The sequence below is a fragment of the Erpetoichthys calabaricus genome, chromosome 5 (assembly GCF_900747795.2).
Source record: "Erpetoichthys calabaricus chromosome 5, fErpCal1.3, whole genome shotgun sequence".
In the NCBI taxonomy this organism is placed as follows: domain Eukaryota; kingdom Metazoa; phylum Chordata; class Cladistia; order Polypteriformes; family Polypteridae; genus Erpetoichthys; species Erpetoichthys calabaricus.
The window spans coordinates 179,580,523-179,600,686 of NC_041398.2; the positions used below are offsets into that span (position 1 = coordinate 179,580,523).

Consider the following 20,164-nt stretch of genomic DNA (forward strand, 5'->3'; position numbering starts at 1 on the left):
CAGCGGGTTGGAAAATGGATGGATGAAGTTTGTATGCATAGCCCCATTTGGCTGTTTAATTTTTTTTTTTCTTTCTTCAGTAATATTTAATCTCCTTAAAGAAAAAGAACATATCCATTTTACTTTTTTTGTATCTCTTTAGTAATATTTTAATGTAAAAGGATAACCAGTATTTAAACCTTTTACGTTACTTTATATATTTATTTTACAAAATGTTGAAAAATTAATAAGAAAGCTACATATTTTGGCAGCTGCTGCTTTCATTTTCAATGAAATGAAAAAAGCTCTCCAAGAGAAAACGTCAATGAAGAAGAAACAGTTTGCACTATCTAAAAATGAGAAACCCTCATTTATAAAAGTTTGCTGCAGATGACTTAACTGAAAATAAATGAATAGTTCCTATGTGTATAATACATATTTATCTATTTTACTTATGCCTTTATTCCAGCAACTTACAACATCTGAGGTACAATTTGTTACATTACTTTTGTTTTTTGCAGCACAGGCAGGTGAAGTGACTTCCTCAGGGTCACACAGTGGTATCAGTACCAGGATTTGAACTGACAAGCTCCGGGTTTACTGAAATATTACTGAAGAAAGAAAAAAAACGAAAACGGGCAAATAGGGCTATGCATACAGATGTCCATCCATCCATTATCCAACCCGCTATATCCTAAATACAGGAGCCAATAAGTAGATATGTATATATACAGTATATATATATATATATATATATATATATATATATATATATACATATATGAATGTATGTATGTATATATGTATGTCTATATTTAAATATATATATATATATATGTAGAAATGTAAATTTGTATATGTATATATATATATGTATATGTGGATGTGTATATGTATATATACGTATGTATATGTAGATATGTGTATATGTAGATATGTATATATATGTATATATGTTTATGTATATATATAGTTGCATAACCTCTTTAACACACTACTTCTCCGCTGCGAAGCGCGGGTATTTTGCTATATGTAGATATCTGTATATGTAGATATGTATATATATGTATATATGTATATGTATATATATATGTTTACATAACCTCTTTAACACACTACTTCTCCGCTGCGAAGCGCGGGTATTTTGCTATATATATATATATATATATATATATATATATATGACAGCAACACTCATAACAATGACAACACAATTACATATATATATATGTACATATGTATACATATATGTGTCAATCTATCTATGTATGTATGTCTAGATATATATATATATATATATATATATATATATATATATATATATATATATATATATATATATATGTACATATGTATATATATATCTAGATGTGTATATGTGTAGATATGTAAATATTTATATATATATATATATGTGTCTGTGTGTGTGTGTATATATATATATATATATATATATATATATATATATATATATATATATATATGTGTGTGTGTGTGTGTGTGTGTGTGTGTGTGTGTGTGTATGTATATGTGTGTGTTTATGTATGTGTGTATATATATGTTGATATGTGTATATATATATATATATATATGTGGATGTGTATATGTATATATATATGTGGATGTGTATATGTATGTATATATGTGGATGTGTATATGTATGTATATATGTGGATGTGTATATGTATATATATATATATATGTAGATATGTATATATATGTATATGTATATATATGTTTATGTGTGTGTGTATATTATATATATAAAAGACAGCAACACTCATAACAATGACAACACAATTACATTGACAATCATGTTAAGTTATTTTTAAAATGTTTCCTTTTTTTTCATAACCTCTTTAACACACTACTTCTCCGCTGCGAAGCGCGGGTATTTTGCTAGTATATATATATATATATATATATATATATATATATATATATATATATATATATGTACTGTATGTGTGTGTATATATGTATATATTTGTTAAGCCTCTAAGTTGTTTTTGAGTGTTTCTAATTGAATAACGTGAAATATTAGTCTTGACAATTATCATTCATGATCAATGCTAGCTAGTAAACTTTATAACCTGAAATATATAAGGTTTTGCTGCTTGATTTGCTGACATTCAGAATCTCTAAAACCCCCACATCTAAGAAAGTAGTACAGTATTAAACCATCATTGCCAGCCATAATGAGCAATGCTGTGTCCTTACAAAATAAATTTCACAATCTGAGGGTATCTGCTTAACACTTCAAGTACAGTGAAAACCATCTAATGTACTTTACCGAAACTTTAAGAATGAAGGATTTAAGGTTTAAGAATGAAGACTTGGACACATTTATTGAAACTAATGGATTTTTCTGTGAATGGTAAGATCTAGACAAGTATGCAGATGTCATAATGGGATTAAAAATGTTTGAACATTTGTGTACCTCTGAAAATAATCTGCATATTTGCTAATAAGAAACAGTGGATTGCCACTTACATTAGTAATTTATTGAACGCACGCAGCAGTGCATATTCAAAACAGTGATATGAAAGCATGTAAGAAATACAAATATGAACTTAGAAAAGCAATGAAACTGGCTAAACATAAATAGACGTTAGTGTGTGAGTAAATCAGGGATGGAATTAAGCAACTGCAATAATTTGTGCTAACTTTGGCAGGGATTAGAAATGCTTACGGAATACAGAGTAAGGCCTAATCCAGTCTTCTCTGCATTTTGTCCTTTCTAATGACCTTAATGCTTTATAAGGCTTGTTTTGATCATGATGAAAAGCAACCCATATTCAAATAACATGCGGCACCACATGATTCATTCTTTGATTTTTTCTGTATATGATGTCAGGGCAGTTTTTAAACAATTTAGTTTCCATATGTTATAAAATCTGAATGAAATTTCAGAGTAAGTCTTTAAAACCTGTAGCAGCAAATTAGCTGACATTTTCAGTGACATCTATAATTATAATTTCACTGAGAAAATCTGTGGTTCCTGCCTGCTTCAGAAAGGACAAGAATTATCTCTGCCTAAGAAAACAAAGCAGACTGTCTAAATGACTACAGTCTGACAGTGCTCACTGCAATCATGATTAAGTGCTTTGAGAGACTGGTGCTAGGACTTATTAAATAGAATATTCCAAATAGTCATTATGCCCTCCAGTTATTACTATATTATCACTAATGGTCCAGAGAGGATGCCATATCACTTGCACTTCATCCCATCTTGGCATATCTGGATAATAAAAATTGTTATGCTGAAGTCCTGTTTATAGACTGCAACTTTGCATTTAACACTGCTGTACTATCAAAGCTACCCATCAAAATCCTCATTTTACAACTTAGTGCTACCCTCTACAACTGAATTTTTGGATGTCCTAATTAGGGATGCACCGATACTGAAACGGGTATCTGGTATCGGCCTCGATATCACATTTTCTAAAGTACTCGTACTCGTTAAAAGTCCCCCGATACCGGGGACCGATACCACGGTCTGAGAAATGTCTATGTTTGAGCGGTGTGTAGGGGGTTAATCACAGGCGCCGAGTGCCCGCCCCCAGGCCCCGGCTGCAGATCAGAGCTGGGAGAAGGCAAGGTGAGGCGAGACATGTCAGCCGTGTGGAACTATTTCAAAGTGAATGAAGACGACAAAACAAAGGCAGACTGCAAATTGTGCTCAGCGAAATTGTCCAGAGGAGGCTCAAAAGGTAGCGCATTTAACACAAGTAATTTAATCAAGCACCTAAAATCCCAACACGACAACGAGTACAAAGAGTTTACCCACGCTTCTAAACCAACACAACCCACGCTGCAGCAAACTCTTGCAAGACGAGAGAAAATGTCCAGAGACAATCCACGTGCTGTGAAAATAACACAGGCAATTATCGAGTACATTGCATTGAGTGACCAGCCACTCTCGGAGGTAGAAAATGTGGGATTCCTGCGTCTCCTCCATGTTCTGGAGCCCAGATATGATATCCCAAGCTGCCGCTACATGACTGACAAGGAGCTGCCTAAACTACACGACTCCGTGAAAAAACATATCCACAGCCTACTGCAAGCCTCCTCTGCGTTTAGTTTCACCACGGATATTTGGACAAGCAGTGTTAACCCCGTGTCGCTAATTAGCCTAACCTCCCAGTGGATAGATGAGAGTTTCTTGTTTTTTTTGTTAAATTATATGACTAAAGCTGTTACCTGTAAATTTAAATCATGTTTTTATTAAGTACTCGGTATCGGCAAGTACTCGGTATCGGCGAGTACTGAAATGCAAGTACTCGTACTCGTTTTCCAAAAAAGTGGTATCGGTGCATCCCTAGTCCTAATCAACACACCTCAGAATGTGTGGCTTGCCAGAATCACATCCTTTTGCTGCCCTCAACACAGGCACTCTATAAGGCGGTGTGTTGAGCCCATTTCTCTACTGCTTGTTCACCTATGACCATGTAGTATCCATCCTCACTGGCTGCATCACATGCTGATTCAGAACCTTGACTTGAATGTAAAGCCCTGCAGAAGTGGGTGAGGTTGGCACAGAATACATGAACATATAAAACACCCACTGACATAGAAAGGCAATCAGTATTATATTTTTACTGTTCCCAACCCCCCCCCCCCCCCACCTTCTTCCTCTTGGCAAACAGGACAGGGCCATTCAGACTTTCACTAGCGCATTCAAGGACAGCTTATGCACTGCACGAGATGTGCCGACATTCTCACAGTCACTAAATTAGGCCACTTATAGTGTGACAAATATATGAAATGTTTTGAGTTGGTAATCATTATGGGGAAAACTGTCATATTGTACCCAAATAGTAAGCCATGAATCATCAAAAGTATATAAGCTTTGCTTTTGGAAAAACAGTATGCTATTCAGTAAAATGAGGTAGAAGAAAAGTGAGTTTTACATCCATACATCCATCAATCATCTTCTTAATATGCTAATTAACATGCTAATCCATGGCAGGCTTAAGAGACAACTGGAGCCTATCCTGCTAAACTGGCCCTAATATGTGCGTGTGTATGGGATCTCCAAGTCACCTTGTCCAGTGGGTTTTACAACAAATGATAATCAAATAAAAGAAACAAAGTAAAATAATGGAGGGAAGGAAAAATCAAGAGTTGGTTTAATAAAAGTCTTAGAATATTTAAAAACAATCATGAGACTGGATTCTAAAAAAAAAAATGTGACTTTTCAATAGAACTAAAAGCTGATGAACAAATTACTTTTCTTTCTTTCAGGATTTAAACAAATGATTTCAATATCTATAGTGCACAAGTAAAGGGAGATACTTTGTAAATATATTAGAAATATTACTGGGTTAGAGGTGAGCATAATTGAAGTCAAGAAATCTTTGTGCCAGGTCAAAACCAACAGGACAGTTAGACAAAATAACTGGAATACTGTTTCAAGCAGCTCTCTCTAATTTTCCATTTTTCAATTGGTCAGTAAGTTATGGAAACAGTTGATCGTTCTCCCAGTTCCCAAGCAGTCTGATGGGCACTCACTACCATTCCAGTGAAAAGCTTTCAACATTTGGTGCAAATGTTTTAATGACGCACGCTAAACTCTTACAAGGTAACTGACTGTGCAAACGTAGATGATGCTCTGCTGGTTATATTACATCATATCTACTTCTTTCCGCATTCAGCACCCTTAAGACTTTACACTTTTGATTGTTAAATTGAATAGTATAAATTATAGCCCATAAATTTCAATATGGATTTATGGCCTTTTTAAAATCATTTGCAGATAGTCACTTTTTTCTAAGGTCATTCTTTCAAAAACAGGGAGCCCCTCAAGGTTGTGTTCAGCGTTCTTTATTATTCACGCTTTGTATTAGTGACGTGGGACAGAGCAATGACCATTGTTCCCTTTTCTATATGCTTATCACACTGTCATGGTAGTATGCGTATCTGGAAAGAACAAAAGCCATTAGATCCACCAAGTTGACTACTGTTTGACTGTTTACTAAACTGGCACAATAATAACTGCCTTTCTCTGAATGTCAGAAAGTAAAGGAAATGATAATTGACTTTAAGGGGCAGATATCTGTATGTTCATCTGTCATTGTTGCATGGGAGGAGGCAGAAATAGTGGCAGAATATAAATATTTCAGAAACTTATCTAGATAATAATCTAAATTGGAATTTTAAATAAAAATATTTATTTTAAATGTACTCATTGCCTATTTATCCTTCATAAACCCAAACTAATTAAAGTGGACAGAATCTTATGTTTTGCATTTATTGCAGTATGATCCAGTCTATTATACTTTCATTGTTATTGCGTGGTTTAGGGTCTTACAAATCAAAATTTAAGTTTGTTCACTTGCTTCTGAAGAAAAGAATTTAAGACTGCTATGAAGTAAAGAAGTGAGGTTTGTCCTCAATGTAGCAAGTCACTCGTTGTCTCTGTCTATGCAGCTCAGTGGCCACTTTGGCATGGATCGGTAGCACAGGAACACCCAAGATTAGGGTGAAGTGCTGCCAGGAAAGCAGACTGGATAAATCATGGTAATCATTTATGTTTTAAGCAAATTTCAGATTATGTACTCCTATTTATATGGTGTGCATATTGATAACATAGTTTTTAGTTGGGGGGAAAAAGAAAACTCTTAAAGTTAGCCGCCACAGTTATGTGGGTAATGTGGAATGGAAACTGTAATATCTGAATTGATAGAGAGTGCTTAGGATATACAAAGCTTACCATAACGGTAAGACCTGAAATTTTTTTTGTGAAGATAGCACAACATTTCTTAGTGTCTGTCAATCTTTGTAATGAATACATTAATGTATATTTACATTTCACAACAGTACCAAATTGCTTTTCATGTAATTTTAAAATAATTTTCCCATTTCAGGCACTAGATGGATTCTTTCTAGCAATAATGACGGATGGGAATATAATATATGTTTCAGAAAGTGTTACTTCCTTACTTGAACATTTACCTGTAAGTTTAAAAATTATATTTATTTTTTTTTAAATAAATGCCATAGTGGACATCATATCTTATGTTATACTGTATTTGTGTTTTTGTCTTTCTTGGTGAAACTGAAATGCAAAATGTGCAGTGCCAGTACTTGCCTTAAAATAACAGTAAGTAATATAGAATAATGGCTGAAAAATATTATTCAAAAATGTAATTTCAGTCTCTCTAATTATGAATTTTCAAATATTTTATTTGTTTATACCATATTTAAATTAACATTTCTCCCATGATCTTCTTAATACTGTAAACAATTTTATGGGATTAAAAATTTATGAAAAACTGAGTGTGAGTGACACCTGTGATGAACTGGCACACTGTCCAGGACTGGTTTCTTTCTTATTGTTGCCTGGGTAGGCATTGTCCCTTACAGTCTTGATTTGGATTAAGTAGATTTAAGAGTGTTATGAGAAAAATATTAATCACAGTATTTTGACTAAAGAATAAAGTATATCTAATTCAAGTCCCTGCGGTGGGTTGGCACCCTGCCCAGGATTGTTTCCTGCCTTGTGCCCTGTGTTGGCTGGGATTGGCTCCAGCAGACCCCCGTGACCCTGTGTTCGGATTCAGCGGGTTGGAAAATGGATGGATGGATGGATAATTCAAGTCCAGCATTTAAGCATTGCAAAAGCACCTTTTACTACAATTACCATTTTGATTTTTTTAAATGAATCCAGCCAAGTACTTGATAGATAGTACTATAGATTTTTCACCCGATATTCTTTGCAGATTGTTTAAACTTTTGCAAATTAAATGGCTGCTTCGGTGGACCACAATTTATTAAGTTTGTAAACAGATTTGTTTTTCAAGTGTTGCTTTAGCCGGACTTTAAAAAATGCATTCACCGTCTTTTCTAAATGTGGCAGTGTTGTTGTTAGTGGTACTTTGGCTATGTGCTTGGGTGTCTGTCCCATTGCAACATTAATTGTATTCCCCAGTCTAGCATATTCTGTAGATTGAAGCAGATTCTCCTTAAAGGCTTTTCTTATATTTGTATCTGTCACTGATACGGGATCTCTTGGGGAGATGCTCCCACTCTCTCTAGTTGTCCTCCATGAGACGGCAGAGGTGAGACATGAACATAGTCACTGGAATCAAAGCCGCCACCTCTATAACTTTGCTAAAGAAGATCTCATTCAGCCATCTTTTTGATGTTGTTTTTCTGTTCAGCACCCCACTCGTGGCCTGGATGTGGTGCCACTAGTTATAGAATCAATTTATTTCTTTTGCCTTTAGAAGTTTCTTGAGAAGTCCAAGCTGCTGAAAGCATGCATAACACACTGTTGCTGATGTACTACCAGTGAACTGAGCAGCTCAAGCATGAACACATGGGATGAGGACATGAATCAAACTTGGAAATAGGTTTTAAAATAAAACATGTAATTTTTCACCAAAAATCAAAATGTTGGTCAGAAATGAAGATAGTAAAGGGATGGTAAAATTTTTTAACCCAGGATCACAGTAAGACACACATACAAAGGGGTTTAGTTTATCCAAATCATGGATGGTAAATATTCTATTACATTGGTATTTAAAGCATCACAGCAGTGACATCAGATGCCACAATGCTGGAGACTGAGGCCCCTCCATCAACCAGGAGTAGAGTTCTTGCAACAAAGCCTACAAAATGGCACATAGAGAGTGCTGGTTGGCTGAAGCAAAATGGAATAGTTGATGAACTGCTTACTGTATAACATCCTGCAAATAATAATATAGGTTAATAACAAATAAAATGTTTTGTTTTTTTTAGTCCGACCTCTTGGATCAGAATTTGTTAAATTTTCTACCAGTTGGGGAGCAGTCAGAGGTATACAAAGTACTCTCTTCTCAAATGCTTGAAGGAGAGACTCTAACTCCGGAATACCTAAAAAGTGAGTATATAAAAGTAATATTTATACTAACTGATGAGAGTTGTCTGATATTATGATAATAGTAACTTTTCTGTTTGAATATTGTGGCTTTCTTCTCAATGTCATGTATATTGGGAGGCCAAATGTTTACACGGTAGGTTCATTCAAAGTGTCATATGTTGTATTTTATGGTTTTATCAATTTTCTTACCTTAATTATTTCTTGTGACTGTTTCTTTACTTGTTTTAACTTAATGCTCAATAAAATGTGCAATTTCTTCTCTATATACATATATATTAGGCCTGGGAAAGTTAACATTTTATTTTTTTGCGATTAATGTGGCCTATTTAACATGTTAAAAAATATTGTCACAAACTGAGTCAGCATAAAGGGATTTTCATTTATTTATTTATTTTTTAAACACGTTTTTTTGGCACTAAAACCAAAATAAGTTGTACCTCTATATTTAACTCACCAGTCTGCCAGGTAGCTTACAATGCTAACTTTCCAAATATAATGACAAAATTCCACAAAATAGAAGTATAATAATTATCCATAACCATCTCCAAGTTTGCAGTATCTTCATTAATTTATGCAAAGAATGCAACATAACCATCTGAGTAATGCACGGTGTCAGTTTTTAAAGAGACAGCAGCTACTGAGATCCTATTTTTAGCATGCCAGGAGCAAAGGTGTAGGTAGAGCAGTGTTTTCTAACAGTTTTTCTGCGGTGGCACACTTTTTGTAATCCAAAAAATCCCATGGCACGATTCTTTCAACCACCAAAGCATTAAATCTATACATGTGCTAAACTGTCCAAAACGGCAGGACTGTGGGGGGGGGGGGGGGGGGGGGGGGGGGGGTGGCAAAAAAAGCAGCTTGGACAGTCACTCAGTTTGTAGTGGATCATAATTTATCAGATCCTCCTGTAGATTCTTAAATCCAAACTCAAAAGAATATTCCTTCTTCTCATCAGTATAATATAGATACTCAAGAATTGATTATTTTTTTTTATTGATAATAATTTCTTAACCACTATCAAATCTTGTAAGTACAACACTATTGTTATCTGTGATCATGACAATCTGATCTTGAAGCTTGAATAACTATGATCAAAACACTTATTTCATAGATGGTGTCGTAACCCCCTGTCATTTGCAGATGTGAACTTTACATAATCCACCTCCAAACAAATTGATTATTTTTTAGAGACAAATGCATCCTCAGTGGCCTATGCAGGAATACCCTGGAAAACTCTGAAGGCGTTTTTAAGAGAACAGATTATTTCATATCTTTTCAATAAAAATAAATTGGAGAACAAGAAGGTGTAAGAGTTAATCAGCGAATAGATCAAGAATACACCAGATCTCTGAATGAGGCACTTTATGGGAAAAGACAGGTTCTACAATCTGAATTTAACCTCTTGACAATAAAAGAAATGGAACACCTCACCTTTAAATTGTGACATCATTATTATGAACATGGAGGGAAGGCTAATAACGCTAAGAAGGTCTTGGCTCAACAAATCCACAAGCATGAAACTTGCAATACAATAACAGAAATTACCAGTGCATATCGAAATAAAATCATTGACCATAAAAATATAACCCACACATTTAGGGAGTACCACAAATCCTTGTAATCTATCTCAGTTTAAAGAAGACAAGACACAATCTAAGGAGTTTTTGATGTAATACAAATACCACAGCTAGATACTGTTAGAGCAGACTGGATACTATAAACTCATTCCAAAGTGGGAAAGCTGCAGACCCTTATGTTACCCAGTGGAATATTATAAAAAAAAAAATCAACTAAGTTAGCTCCACTATTATTAGTACCATTAATAGGAGCTAAAGACAACAAAATTCTACTTCATCTTTTCACCAACCTTAATTATCATCTTTTTAAAGAAAAATAAGGACTTATTACAATGTGCATCATACAGACCAATTTCACTTCTGAATAATGATTTTCATATACTCTCCAGAGTTCTAGCTAGAACGATTGAGAAAGTGCTTCCGTCTGTATTATCACAAGACTAAACCGGATTTATTAAATATGGACACCTCGCTTCAAACCTTTGGCAGCTGTTTAATGTAATATACTCACTCTAATGTCTAACACACCAGAGATCATATTAACTTTAGAAGCTGAAAAAGCCATTGTTGAATGAGACCATCTATCCACCACATTGCAGCAGTTTGGGTTTGGCCCAAATATATGTGCATAGATAAAACTACTTTAAATCAGTCTAGAAGCCTCTGTTTGTATTAACAACATGATCTCAAACTAATTCAAACTAGAATGTGGTACTTGACAAGGGTTCCTTCTATCACTACTGCTTTTTGTCATTCACTTTTGAAATGCATTAGAAATAGAGGGGACTATCAAAGAAAGGCTTGAACAGAAAATATCATACGCAGATGATATTGTACTTTATATATCAGACCCACAAACATCTTTACCAGCAGTCCTTAATGCACTAGCAGAATTTCAAAAGATATCTATACTCAAAATCAGTTTGAATAAAAGTGTGCTTTTTCCAGTGAACTCTCTAGCACACAATACTGGACTGGATATCTATTGGTTTATTTTATCAGAACAGTTTAAATATCTAGGGGTAAACATCAATATGCAGATCTTTTTTTCAACACAACTTTGCTGTCACCATGTAAAACAAATGAAATAAGATGTGAACAGATAGTCTACCCTCCATCTCACATTAACAGGGAGAATCAATACAGTCAAGATAAACATTCTTCCCTGCTTCTTTTTCTATTTCAGAGCATTCCCATATACAGTCATATGAAAAAGTTTGGGAACCCCTCTCAGCCTGCATAATAATTTACTCTACCTTCAACCAGAAAGATAACAGTGGTATGTCTTTCATTTCCTAGGAACATCTGAGTACTCGGGTGTTTTCCGAACAAAGATTTTTAGTGAAGCAGTATTTAGTTGTATGAAATTAAATCAAATGTGAAAAACTGGCTGTGCAAAAAAGTGGGTCCTCTTGCAATTTGGCTGATTTGAATGCATGTAACTGCTCAATACTGATTACTTGCAACACCAAATTGGTTGGATTAGCTTGTTAAGCCTTGAACTATCCAATCATGAGAAAAGGTATTTAAGGTGGTCAATTGCAAGTTGTGCTTCCCTTTGACTCTCCTCTGAAGAGTGACAGCATGGGATCCTCAAAGCAACTTTCAAAAGATCTGAAAACAAAGATTGTTGAGTTTCATGGTTTAAGGGAAGACTACAAAAAGCTATCTCAGAGGTTTAAATTGTCAGTTTCAACTGTAAGGAATGTAATGAGGAAATGGAAGGCCACAGACACAGTTGCTGTTAAATCCAGGTCTGGCAGGCCAAGAAAAATACAGGAGTGGCATATGCGCAGGATTGTGAGAATGGTTTCAGACCAACCCACTGATCATCTCCAAAGACCTGCAAGAACATCTTACTGCATATGGTGTATCTGTACATCATTCTACAATTCAATGCAATTTGCAGAAAGAACATCTGTATGGCAGGGTGATGAGAAAGAAGCCCTCACGCCACAAACAGAGTCGCTTATTGTATGCAAATGCTCATTTAGACAAGCCAGATTCATTTTGGAACAAAGTGCTTTGGACTGATAAGACAAAAATTGAGTTATTTGGTCATAACAAAAAGTGCTTTGCATGGCAGAAGAAGAACACCGCATTCCAAGAAAAACACCTGCTACCTACTGTCAAATTTGGTGGAGGTTCCATCATGCTGTGGGGCTGTGTGGCTAGTTCAGGGACTGGGGCCCTTGTTAAAGACGAGGGTCGGATGAGTTCAACCCAATATCAACAAATTCTTCAGGATAATGTTCAAGCATCAGTCATTCATATCAGTTGAAGTTACACAGGGGTTGGATATTCCAACAAGACAATGACCCAAAACACAGTTTGAAATCTACAAAGGCATTCATGCAGAGGGAGAAGTACAATGTTCTGGAATGGCCGTCACAGTCCCCTGACTTGAATATCATTGAAAATCTATGTGATGATTTGAAGCAGGCTGTCCATGCTCGGCAGCCATCAAATTTAACTGAACTGGAGAGATTTTGTATGGAAGAATGGTCAAAAATACCTCCATCCAGAATCTGGACACTCATCAAAGGCTATAGGAGGTGTCTAGAGGCTGTTATATTTGCAAAAGGAGGCTCAACTAAGTATTGATGTAATATCTCTGTTGGGGTGTCCAAATTTATGCACCTGTCTAATTCTGTTATGATGCATATTACATATTTTCTGTTAATCCAATATGTCATATATTAAAACAAAGTTGCTACTTTGAAAGCTCAGCCAATGATAAACAAAAATTCAAAGAATTAAGAGGGGTTCCCAAACTTTTTCATATGACTGTACATTAACAAACCTTTCCTTAAGAAATTATCATCTCAATTATCTGGAATTTGAGACATCTAGATACCCCAAAGTCTACTCAACAATGACCTAAAGCAGAAAGTAGCATGGCACTACTACTGATTTTATTACTGGACGGCTATTATACAAACTATAAAGATCTTGAAATTGAGACCAGGTGATTAATATACACAAGCCCAGTCTGCAATAGGAATACAATCTTGCTTTACTTCTTTATATGCCCTGCTTTGTGCCCCCTTAAATACAAATTATTGTCACTATACCAATAACCCAATTGTATATCAGTCACTCAGAATATGGAACCATTGCAGGATGTACTTCAGTGCAGAAAAGTTTTTATCTGTTGCACCTCTCTGATAATTACATTTTTCAACCCTCTCAAACCTACCCAGTATTTAATCTTTGGAAAACGTATGGGAGTAAAACTCTTAGAGAGCTGTATATAGATATTGTTTTTGCATCATATGAACAGTTACGCTTCAAATTTAACTTTCCAGCAACACAATTTTTCCACTACTTTCAAATCAGAGATTTTGCTAAAAGGAACCTACCCAATTTTCCACACCTCCTACCCATTTCTATTCCAGTAGAAATATTGATCTGTCTTAAAGGCTCATCTTTTCCAAGATCCTAAGGTACGGTAGGAAAAGGTTCTTTCACTTAATATCAGAAAAAGATTGGAAAACAGAAATGCATAAAATGCACTCCAGTTCTATATGTTCAAACCATTCAATAATTCAACTTAAAATCTTTCATCAATCACATTTATCTTGTTTAAAATTGTCCAAAACGTATCAAGGGCAAGATCCAACCTGTGAATGTTGTAATCTAGCTCCAGCCTTACTAGGCCACGTGTTTTGGAAGTGCTTCAAATTAACATTATTTTGGACAAAATCTTTGAATGCCAATCAGACAGCCTTGGTGTCACAATCACTCCAAACCCATTAACAGCTGTGTTTGGTTTATTCCCAGATGGGTTTAAAGTGAAAAAGGACAAATTCATTGTAATTGCATATACCACACTACAAGCACATAGACTTATCTTGATCAGATATAAGATTCTGACCTTTTATAAGTCAGTGGATAACTCATGTTCTGTTCTATTTGGGAAAAAATCTAATTCTTACTTAGTGGACCTGTTTAAAACTTCTTTTTTTTAAATATCGAAGCATTGCAAGATCAAATATGTTTTTTATTTTAATATTTGTCCATGCTGTTGGCCCTCCTCTTTCTCTCAGGTGTTTTTTTTTTTTTTTATTATTGTCTCATCCGTTTTGGGAGATGGACGTCTGAGATGGAACCCTGTTACCAGCGGTATTATTTTTCCTTTTTTGTTTGTTTTATATCATCCTGAGGTATTTACTCAACCCGAGGGGCTTTAATTACAGTATTTGCAAGTATATACAGTATAAGCATGAGTGGCAGGGGAAAGGCTCAGAAAGAAATGGAAAAGACCGCTAAAACTTCATCCAAACCTAAATAGGCCTCAAGTTCAAGGTACGGCATTCCAGAGACTGACCTGGAACAGATAGGTGAAAATACAGATCACCCAGGACCTGACGATGCTGCATCATTTCAAACCAAGAGCAAAAATGAGAGCAAATATGCAAGTGAGTCGGGCCAGGAGTACTTGCCAGTTCCAGGAGTTTAATTGAAACTGAAAATGGCCTTACTTTCCACGCTGTCAACTAGCCCCTGCGAGCCAGCAACACCGAGTCCAACCAGGCTTGCTTCTTCACCCACAGAGCACAGAGAAGACAAAAACAAACAGTCCGAGTTGAAGGTAACAATCGCCACAATGATCACCGCTCTTAGGGGTGACATAAAGTAGCTAAAGCATAATATAAATAAGGATACAAATGATATAAGGAAAGATATAAAGGACATACACAAGACACATGAGAAGCTGCTTCAGGATATTAAAGACCAGGAGGAATGTTTAAGTAATTGCTTTGAAGCAACCTTTAAAGGTATGCTAGAAAAAATTAATGGAAAAATCAAGAAAAAATACAGGAAAATGGGTTTGAAGACGTTAAGCAAATGTTCACAACTCTTATTGAAATAGATGAATAACTGGCATCTACCGCTGATGGAAATGGCATGGCTACAAATTCCAAATGCAAAGTGCTTGGAGACAGACTAGCTGCACTGGATGATGGTTACAGAAGGAATAATATCAGAATTGAAGGTCTCCATGAAAATTGTATAAGTCCAAACCCAGTGAAATTCACATCTGAACTATTGTCTAAAATAATTGGAGAGGACTTCAAATCAGACACCAAGTTATCAGCAGCTTACCATATGTGGTTTGATTGCCTGAAAACCAAGAAGCCTTATTAAATATACATTAAATATAATGTTACTTCTCAGACTGGGACAAGAGATTATATTTGAAAATAACTGCATTCGTAGTTTCTCTGATTTCTCACCTTCAACAGCTGCTGAACATAATGCATTTTACAGCATTAAACCACGCTTACGGAAAGACAAGATCAGATACAACCTCTTTTATCCTGGTAAACTGAAAGTGGACATTCAAGGCAGGTTCTACGTTTTAACTTCTCCGGGGGAAGCAGAAAAAGAGCTAAGAAAATTGATCCCGACACTTTTTGAAATACGGTCGTGAGTCGCATCATGTCCTGGCAAGACAAATAAGATCTTACCTGCTGTTTGATTCATTCGCATTGAGACTAGTGCCATAATTATACATTCTGTTTCCTTCTCTGCCATTTTTTTTTTTGTACATTTTAATTCCAATTATACAGTATATGTGTATGTATATATGTATGTATGTGTGTGTGTGTGTACAGTATGTGTGTGTGTATACAGTGGACCCTTGACTTACGAACTTAATTCGTTCGCGAGGGCTGGTTGTAACTCAAGTTGGTTGTAAGTCAAGACTATTTTTCCCATAAGAGATAATGGAAATACCTATAATGCGTTCCGAACCTCCCACTGCAACACTTACTTAACCTTTTCATAATAAAAAAGGGTTGTATAATGTGCATAATTTACCAAAACACCAATAATTTTTCTAATGTACTAACCAAAAAGTTATAAAAAGTGCCTAGCCTACCAGAAGTAGGCTAGATTAAGCTAGGAGCATGGCGGCGCACATGGTCGCAGCTGCTCAGGGCTCTCCTTTTCAGTGCATTTTTTTGTTGTTTTTGTACTTTTTTTTCTTGCTTGTTTGTGCACGATCGGTTCGGCGAACATCCGCTACACCTGTCAGAACCTTATAGACATCTGTGTCCAGAGCCAAACATCTGTTTCGAGTGTTTTTCATCACATGCACAACATCCCAGAGCAACATAGCGAGACCAGCGGGCTCTCCGTGGATTGTTGTCGGGTCTAGGAGACGACGCAGACAGAGGAGGGAAAGGAAGCAGAAGCGGGGCCGCAGATCCGGCGTTATGCTAAGGCTAAAGAAACAACCATACAAGCCCTATGCAGAACTTTTTTTTTGCAACTTCTTTGCATCTTTTTGCACCATTTGTTTATTTACTTGTTGTGTTCTACACATATGTCTGCACTGAAGGAGTTGCTTTTAATCTCATTGTACATGTGTATAGTGACAATAAAAGGCATTCTATTCTATTCTAGAAACAACAATTTCATACTGTACTCACCATTTAATTTGACATCTTTGGGCTGCAGGAAAGGAGGAGGAGGAGAATGAAACGGAAGGTGGTTGTTTAGAAGGAGCCTTTTCTTTGTAAAATTGTCGAGATGGTGGATTTCGACATGCTGTACATATTAGCGAGATCAGTCACACGAGCAGCACTCTCATATTTCCACACAATTTCCTTCTTCGTTTCGTTTGTGATCGCTTTCTTTACCTTCGTTACCTTCTCTTCCTTCCTTAGCAATTATGTGTCTTGCTTGCATGGTCTTAGTGAATTATATATATAGGTAAATCACTGCAATGACCGAAATTACGTCCACAAACACATGTATCTGGGCTCCGACTGACGCTTACTAACGCTCTCGGTTGTTTGTTTACAATCGCGCAAGCGGATACACGTGACCGCATTCGGGTCGTAACGCAAGATGTTGGTCGTAAATCAAAACAAAAATTTTGGTCGTAAATCAAGTTGTTCGCATGTCAGGCCGGTTGTATATCAAGGGTCGACTGTATATATTTATATATATATATTTATATATATATAATATGTGTATGCATATATTAATATATATATTTTTCCCCCCAAAGGGGTCTATTTAACATCATACCTTTGGTTTATTGTATGAGGACTTATTATTACATGTTCTCTGCTTATCCATGGTTACTGTTTAACATCATTCCCTGGGTTTACTCTTTCAGTTTAAGATTATATTTTATATTTATAGTATTTGGACAGTATTGTCAATAGATATCTCTATTTTAATCCTCCTACACCACTGCTGGGTGGCTTGTTTTGTTTTGGACTGGGATTCATGAAGTGTGGTCTAGCCTCATGTGTTGGGGGACAAAATGGCGGAGGAGGGAGAAAGAGACAAAGCTATTTCTAATCTATCCTTTTAATCCTTACAATTGTAAGTGCCAATATAAAAATAGATTTCATGGCAATAACTCCTGGAAAAATTGGAAATTAAGGCCAAAGCTATCTTATTTAATAATGTGCTATCTTAAGACTACAAAATGTCAGCAAAAGTTCAGAAGCAATGTCTCCATGACCAAACAGTTAACTTTTGTGCTGGAATATTAAAGTTTGCAATTAAGAATTAAAGAGAGAGAAAGTATTCTCTCACCTAACAGGTCTAAACGCTGAAATAGAATTTTTACAGGAGACCCACTTATTAAGTGAGGATCAGTTTCGCTTGCAAGGAGATTGGACTGGCCAAATATTCCACTTCAGCTACAAAGAAAACTAGAGATGTGGGAATTCTTATACACAGAACAATTTCATTTGTAGTATCAGATGTAGTATCTGATTCTGAAGGGCAATATGTGATCGTCATGGGTAGTTTTATTTAACTGTAAAGTGATTTTGATAAATATCTAAGCACCCAATGAGGATGATAGGGACTTCATCCATTCCCCTGGAGATTTCTAAAGTCAAACTGAAGAACATATTCCTTCCTTGCCCATGATTAAATATTACAAGTATGATGCTATTATTATCTCTGACCTTGCCCCTTTGATCATGGAGGTCAAATCATTATGCCTCACAATCTCCTCTCTCAGCTGGCATCTTAACCCACTTTTATTAGCAGATGAGAACTGTTCAAAGTTTATATACATCCTCAGAGGTCTCTGCAGGAATACTTTGGGAAACTTTGAAGGCTTTCTTAAGCGAACAGATAATTTCATATTTCTCCCACAAAAATAAATCGAAAACCAAGAAGGCATCAAAGATTAGTGAAATTACCAGAATAGATCACGAGCATGTTGGGTGTCCAAATGATAGAGTAAAAGACAGGCTTTGCATTCAGAGCTCAACCTCCTGACAACAAAACAAACTTCATTTTTAAATCATGATATCATTACTATGAATACAGAGAGAAGGCTATTAAGATCTTAGCTCAACAGATCCACAAACAGGAGGTTCGCAATGCAATACCAGTAATTACCAACACAGACACACATTTAGAGACTACTATTAGTCCTTATACTCTACTCAGTTTAAAGAAGACAAGACACAGCCTAATGAGTTTTTGTATACGTTACAGATACCACAACTAGATACTCTTAGTGCACAGGAATTGGATGAACCTTTGGCACTCTCAGAATTACTAGATGCTATAAACTTACTTCAGAGTGGGAAAGCAGCAGACTCTGATGGCTACCCTGCAGATTTTTTTTATTAAAAAAATGTAATTTAATTTCAGACTACTTCAAACTAGAAAGTGGTACTAGACAAGGATGCCCCCTCTCACCACTGCTATTTGCAATCGCCATTGAGCCACTTGAAGTTCACTTTGGAAATGCATATGAGATAAAGGGGATTATCAGAGAAGGACTTCAACAGAAAATATCACTATATGCATATGATATGGTACTATATATATCAGATCCACAACATACTGTGCCTACAGTCCTAACAGCACTAGCAGAATTTCAAAAGATTTCTGGACTCAAAATTAACTGAAATAAGTGTGATTTTTTCAGTGAACTCTCTAGCACACAGTATTAGATTGGACACCTTCCCTTTTATCATCGCAGATTAGTTAAAATACCGAGGGGTAAACATCACAAGTAAACATAAAGCTCTTCATCAACATAATGCTGTCATCTCACTTTAGCTGGAAGAATTAACATTGTCAAGATGAATATCCTTCCTAAGCTTCTTTTTCTATTTCAATATATTTCCCATATACATTAACAAATAATTTTTTAAGAAGTTAGATTCAATCATAAACTCATTTATTTCGAATTCAAAATACAGGTAAAATTCCATTACAACGAAATATTCATTACAATGAAGTATTTTTATGGTCCCAACAGTTTTCCCATATGACACAAGTCTATATAAATCTCGTTACTATGAAATACATTCAGCAGATACTTTCATTACAACGAAGTGCTCAAAAGACCTTGAAATGCCTGAATAAGTCATCCACAGAGCAGTTAGTTCTATGGTCGCAGCTCAGTTGTGCACAATGATCCCCAAACAGAAACACTGTAATTTTTTTTTTTATTTCTTCGAACTTTCCTTGTACTGTTTTTTTTTTTTTTTTTTTTTTTTGGTTTTCAGTGATACCTTTTGCTTATTGCTCGTCAACATTTGAAAAACATCCATTGGAATTTAACTCATTGTCACCCTCCTATAGAAACTGCAGACACGAAGAAATGATAACATTTCATATTAGAAAAAAAAAACTTTACATTTTTGCAGCTCTCGATTGCAGCAAAAAGAGAAAAGACGTTGCCAGTGAATTCAGAATTTTGCCATCGACACTGTCAACTTTCTTCAAAGACCGAGCAAAA

General features: G+C 35.6%; 1 protein-coding gene across 4 annotated transcripts in view; it reads left to right on the forward strand.

Annotated features, from left to right (window-relative positions):
• Nucleotides 1–20,164, forward strand: part of clocka (clock circadian regulator a) — a 154,622-nt gene that overhangs the window by 56,997 nt on the left and 77,461 nt on the right. For all 4 annotated transcript variants that reach the window (XM_051928594.1, XM_051928596.1, XM_051928595.1 and 1 more), the window contains exons 6-7: nt 6,849–6,938; nt 8,725–8,845. In XM_051928594.1, coding sequence (XP_051784554.1) covers nt 6,849–6,938; nt 8,725–8,845 — 211 coding nt within the window. The remainder of the gene's footprint in view (nt 1–6,848; nt 6,939–8,724; nt 8,846–20,164) is intronic.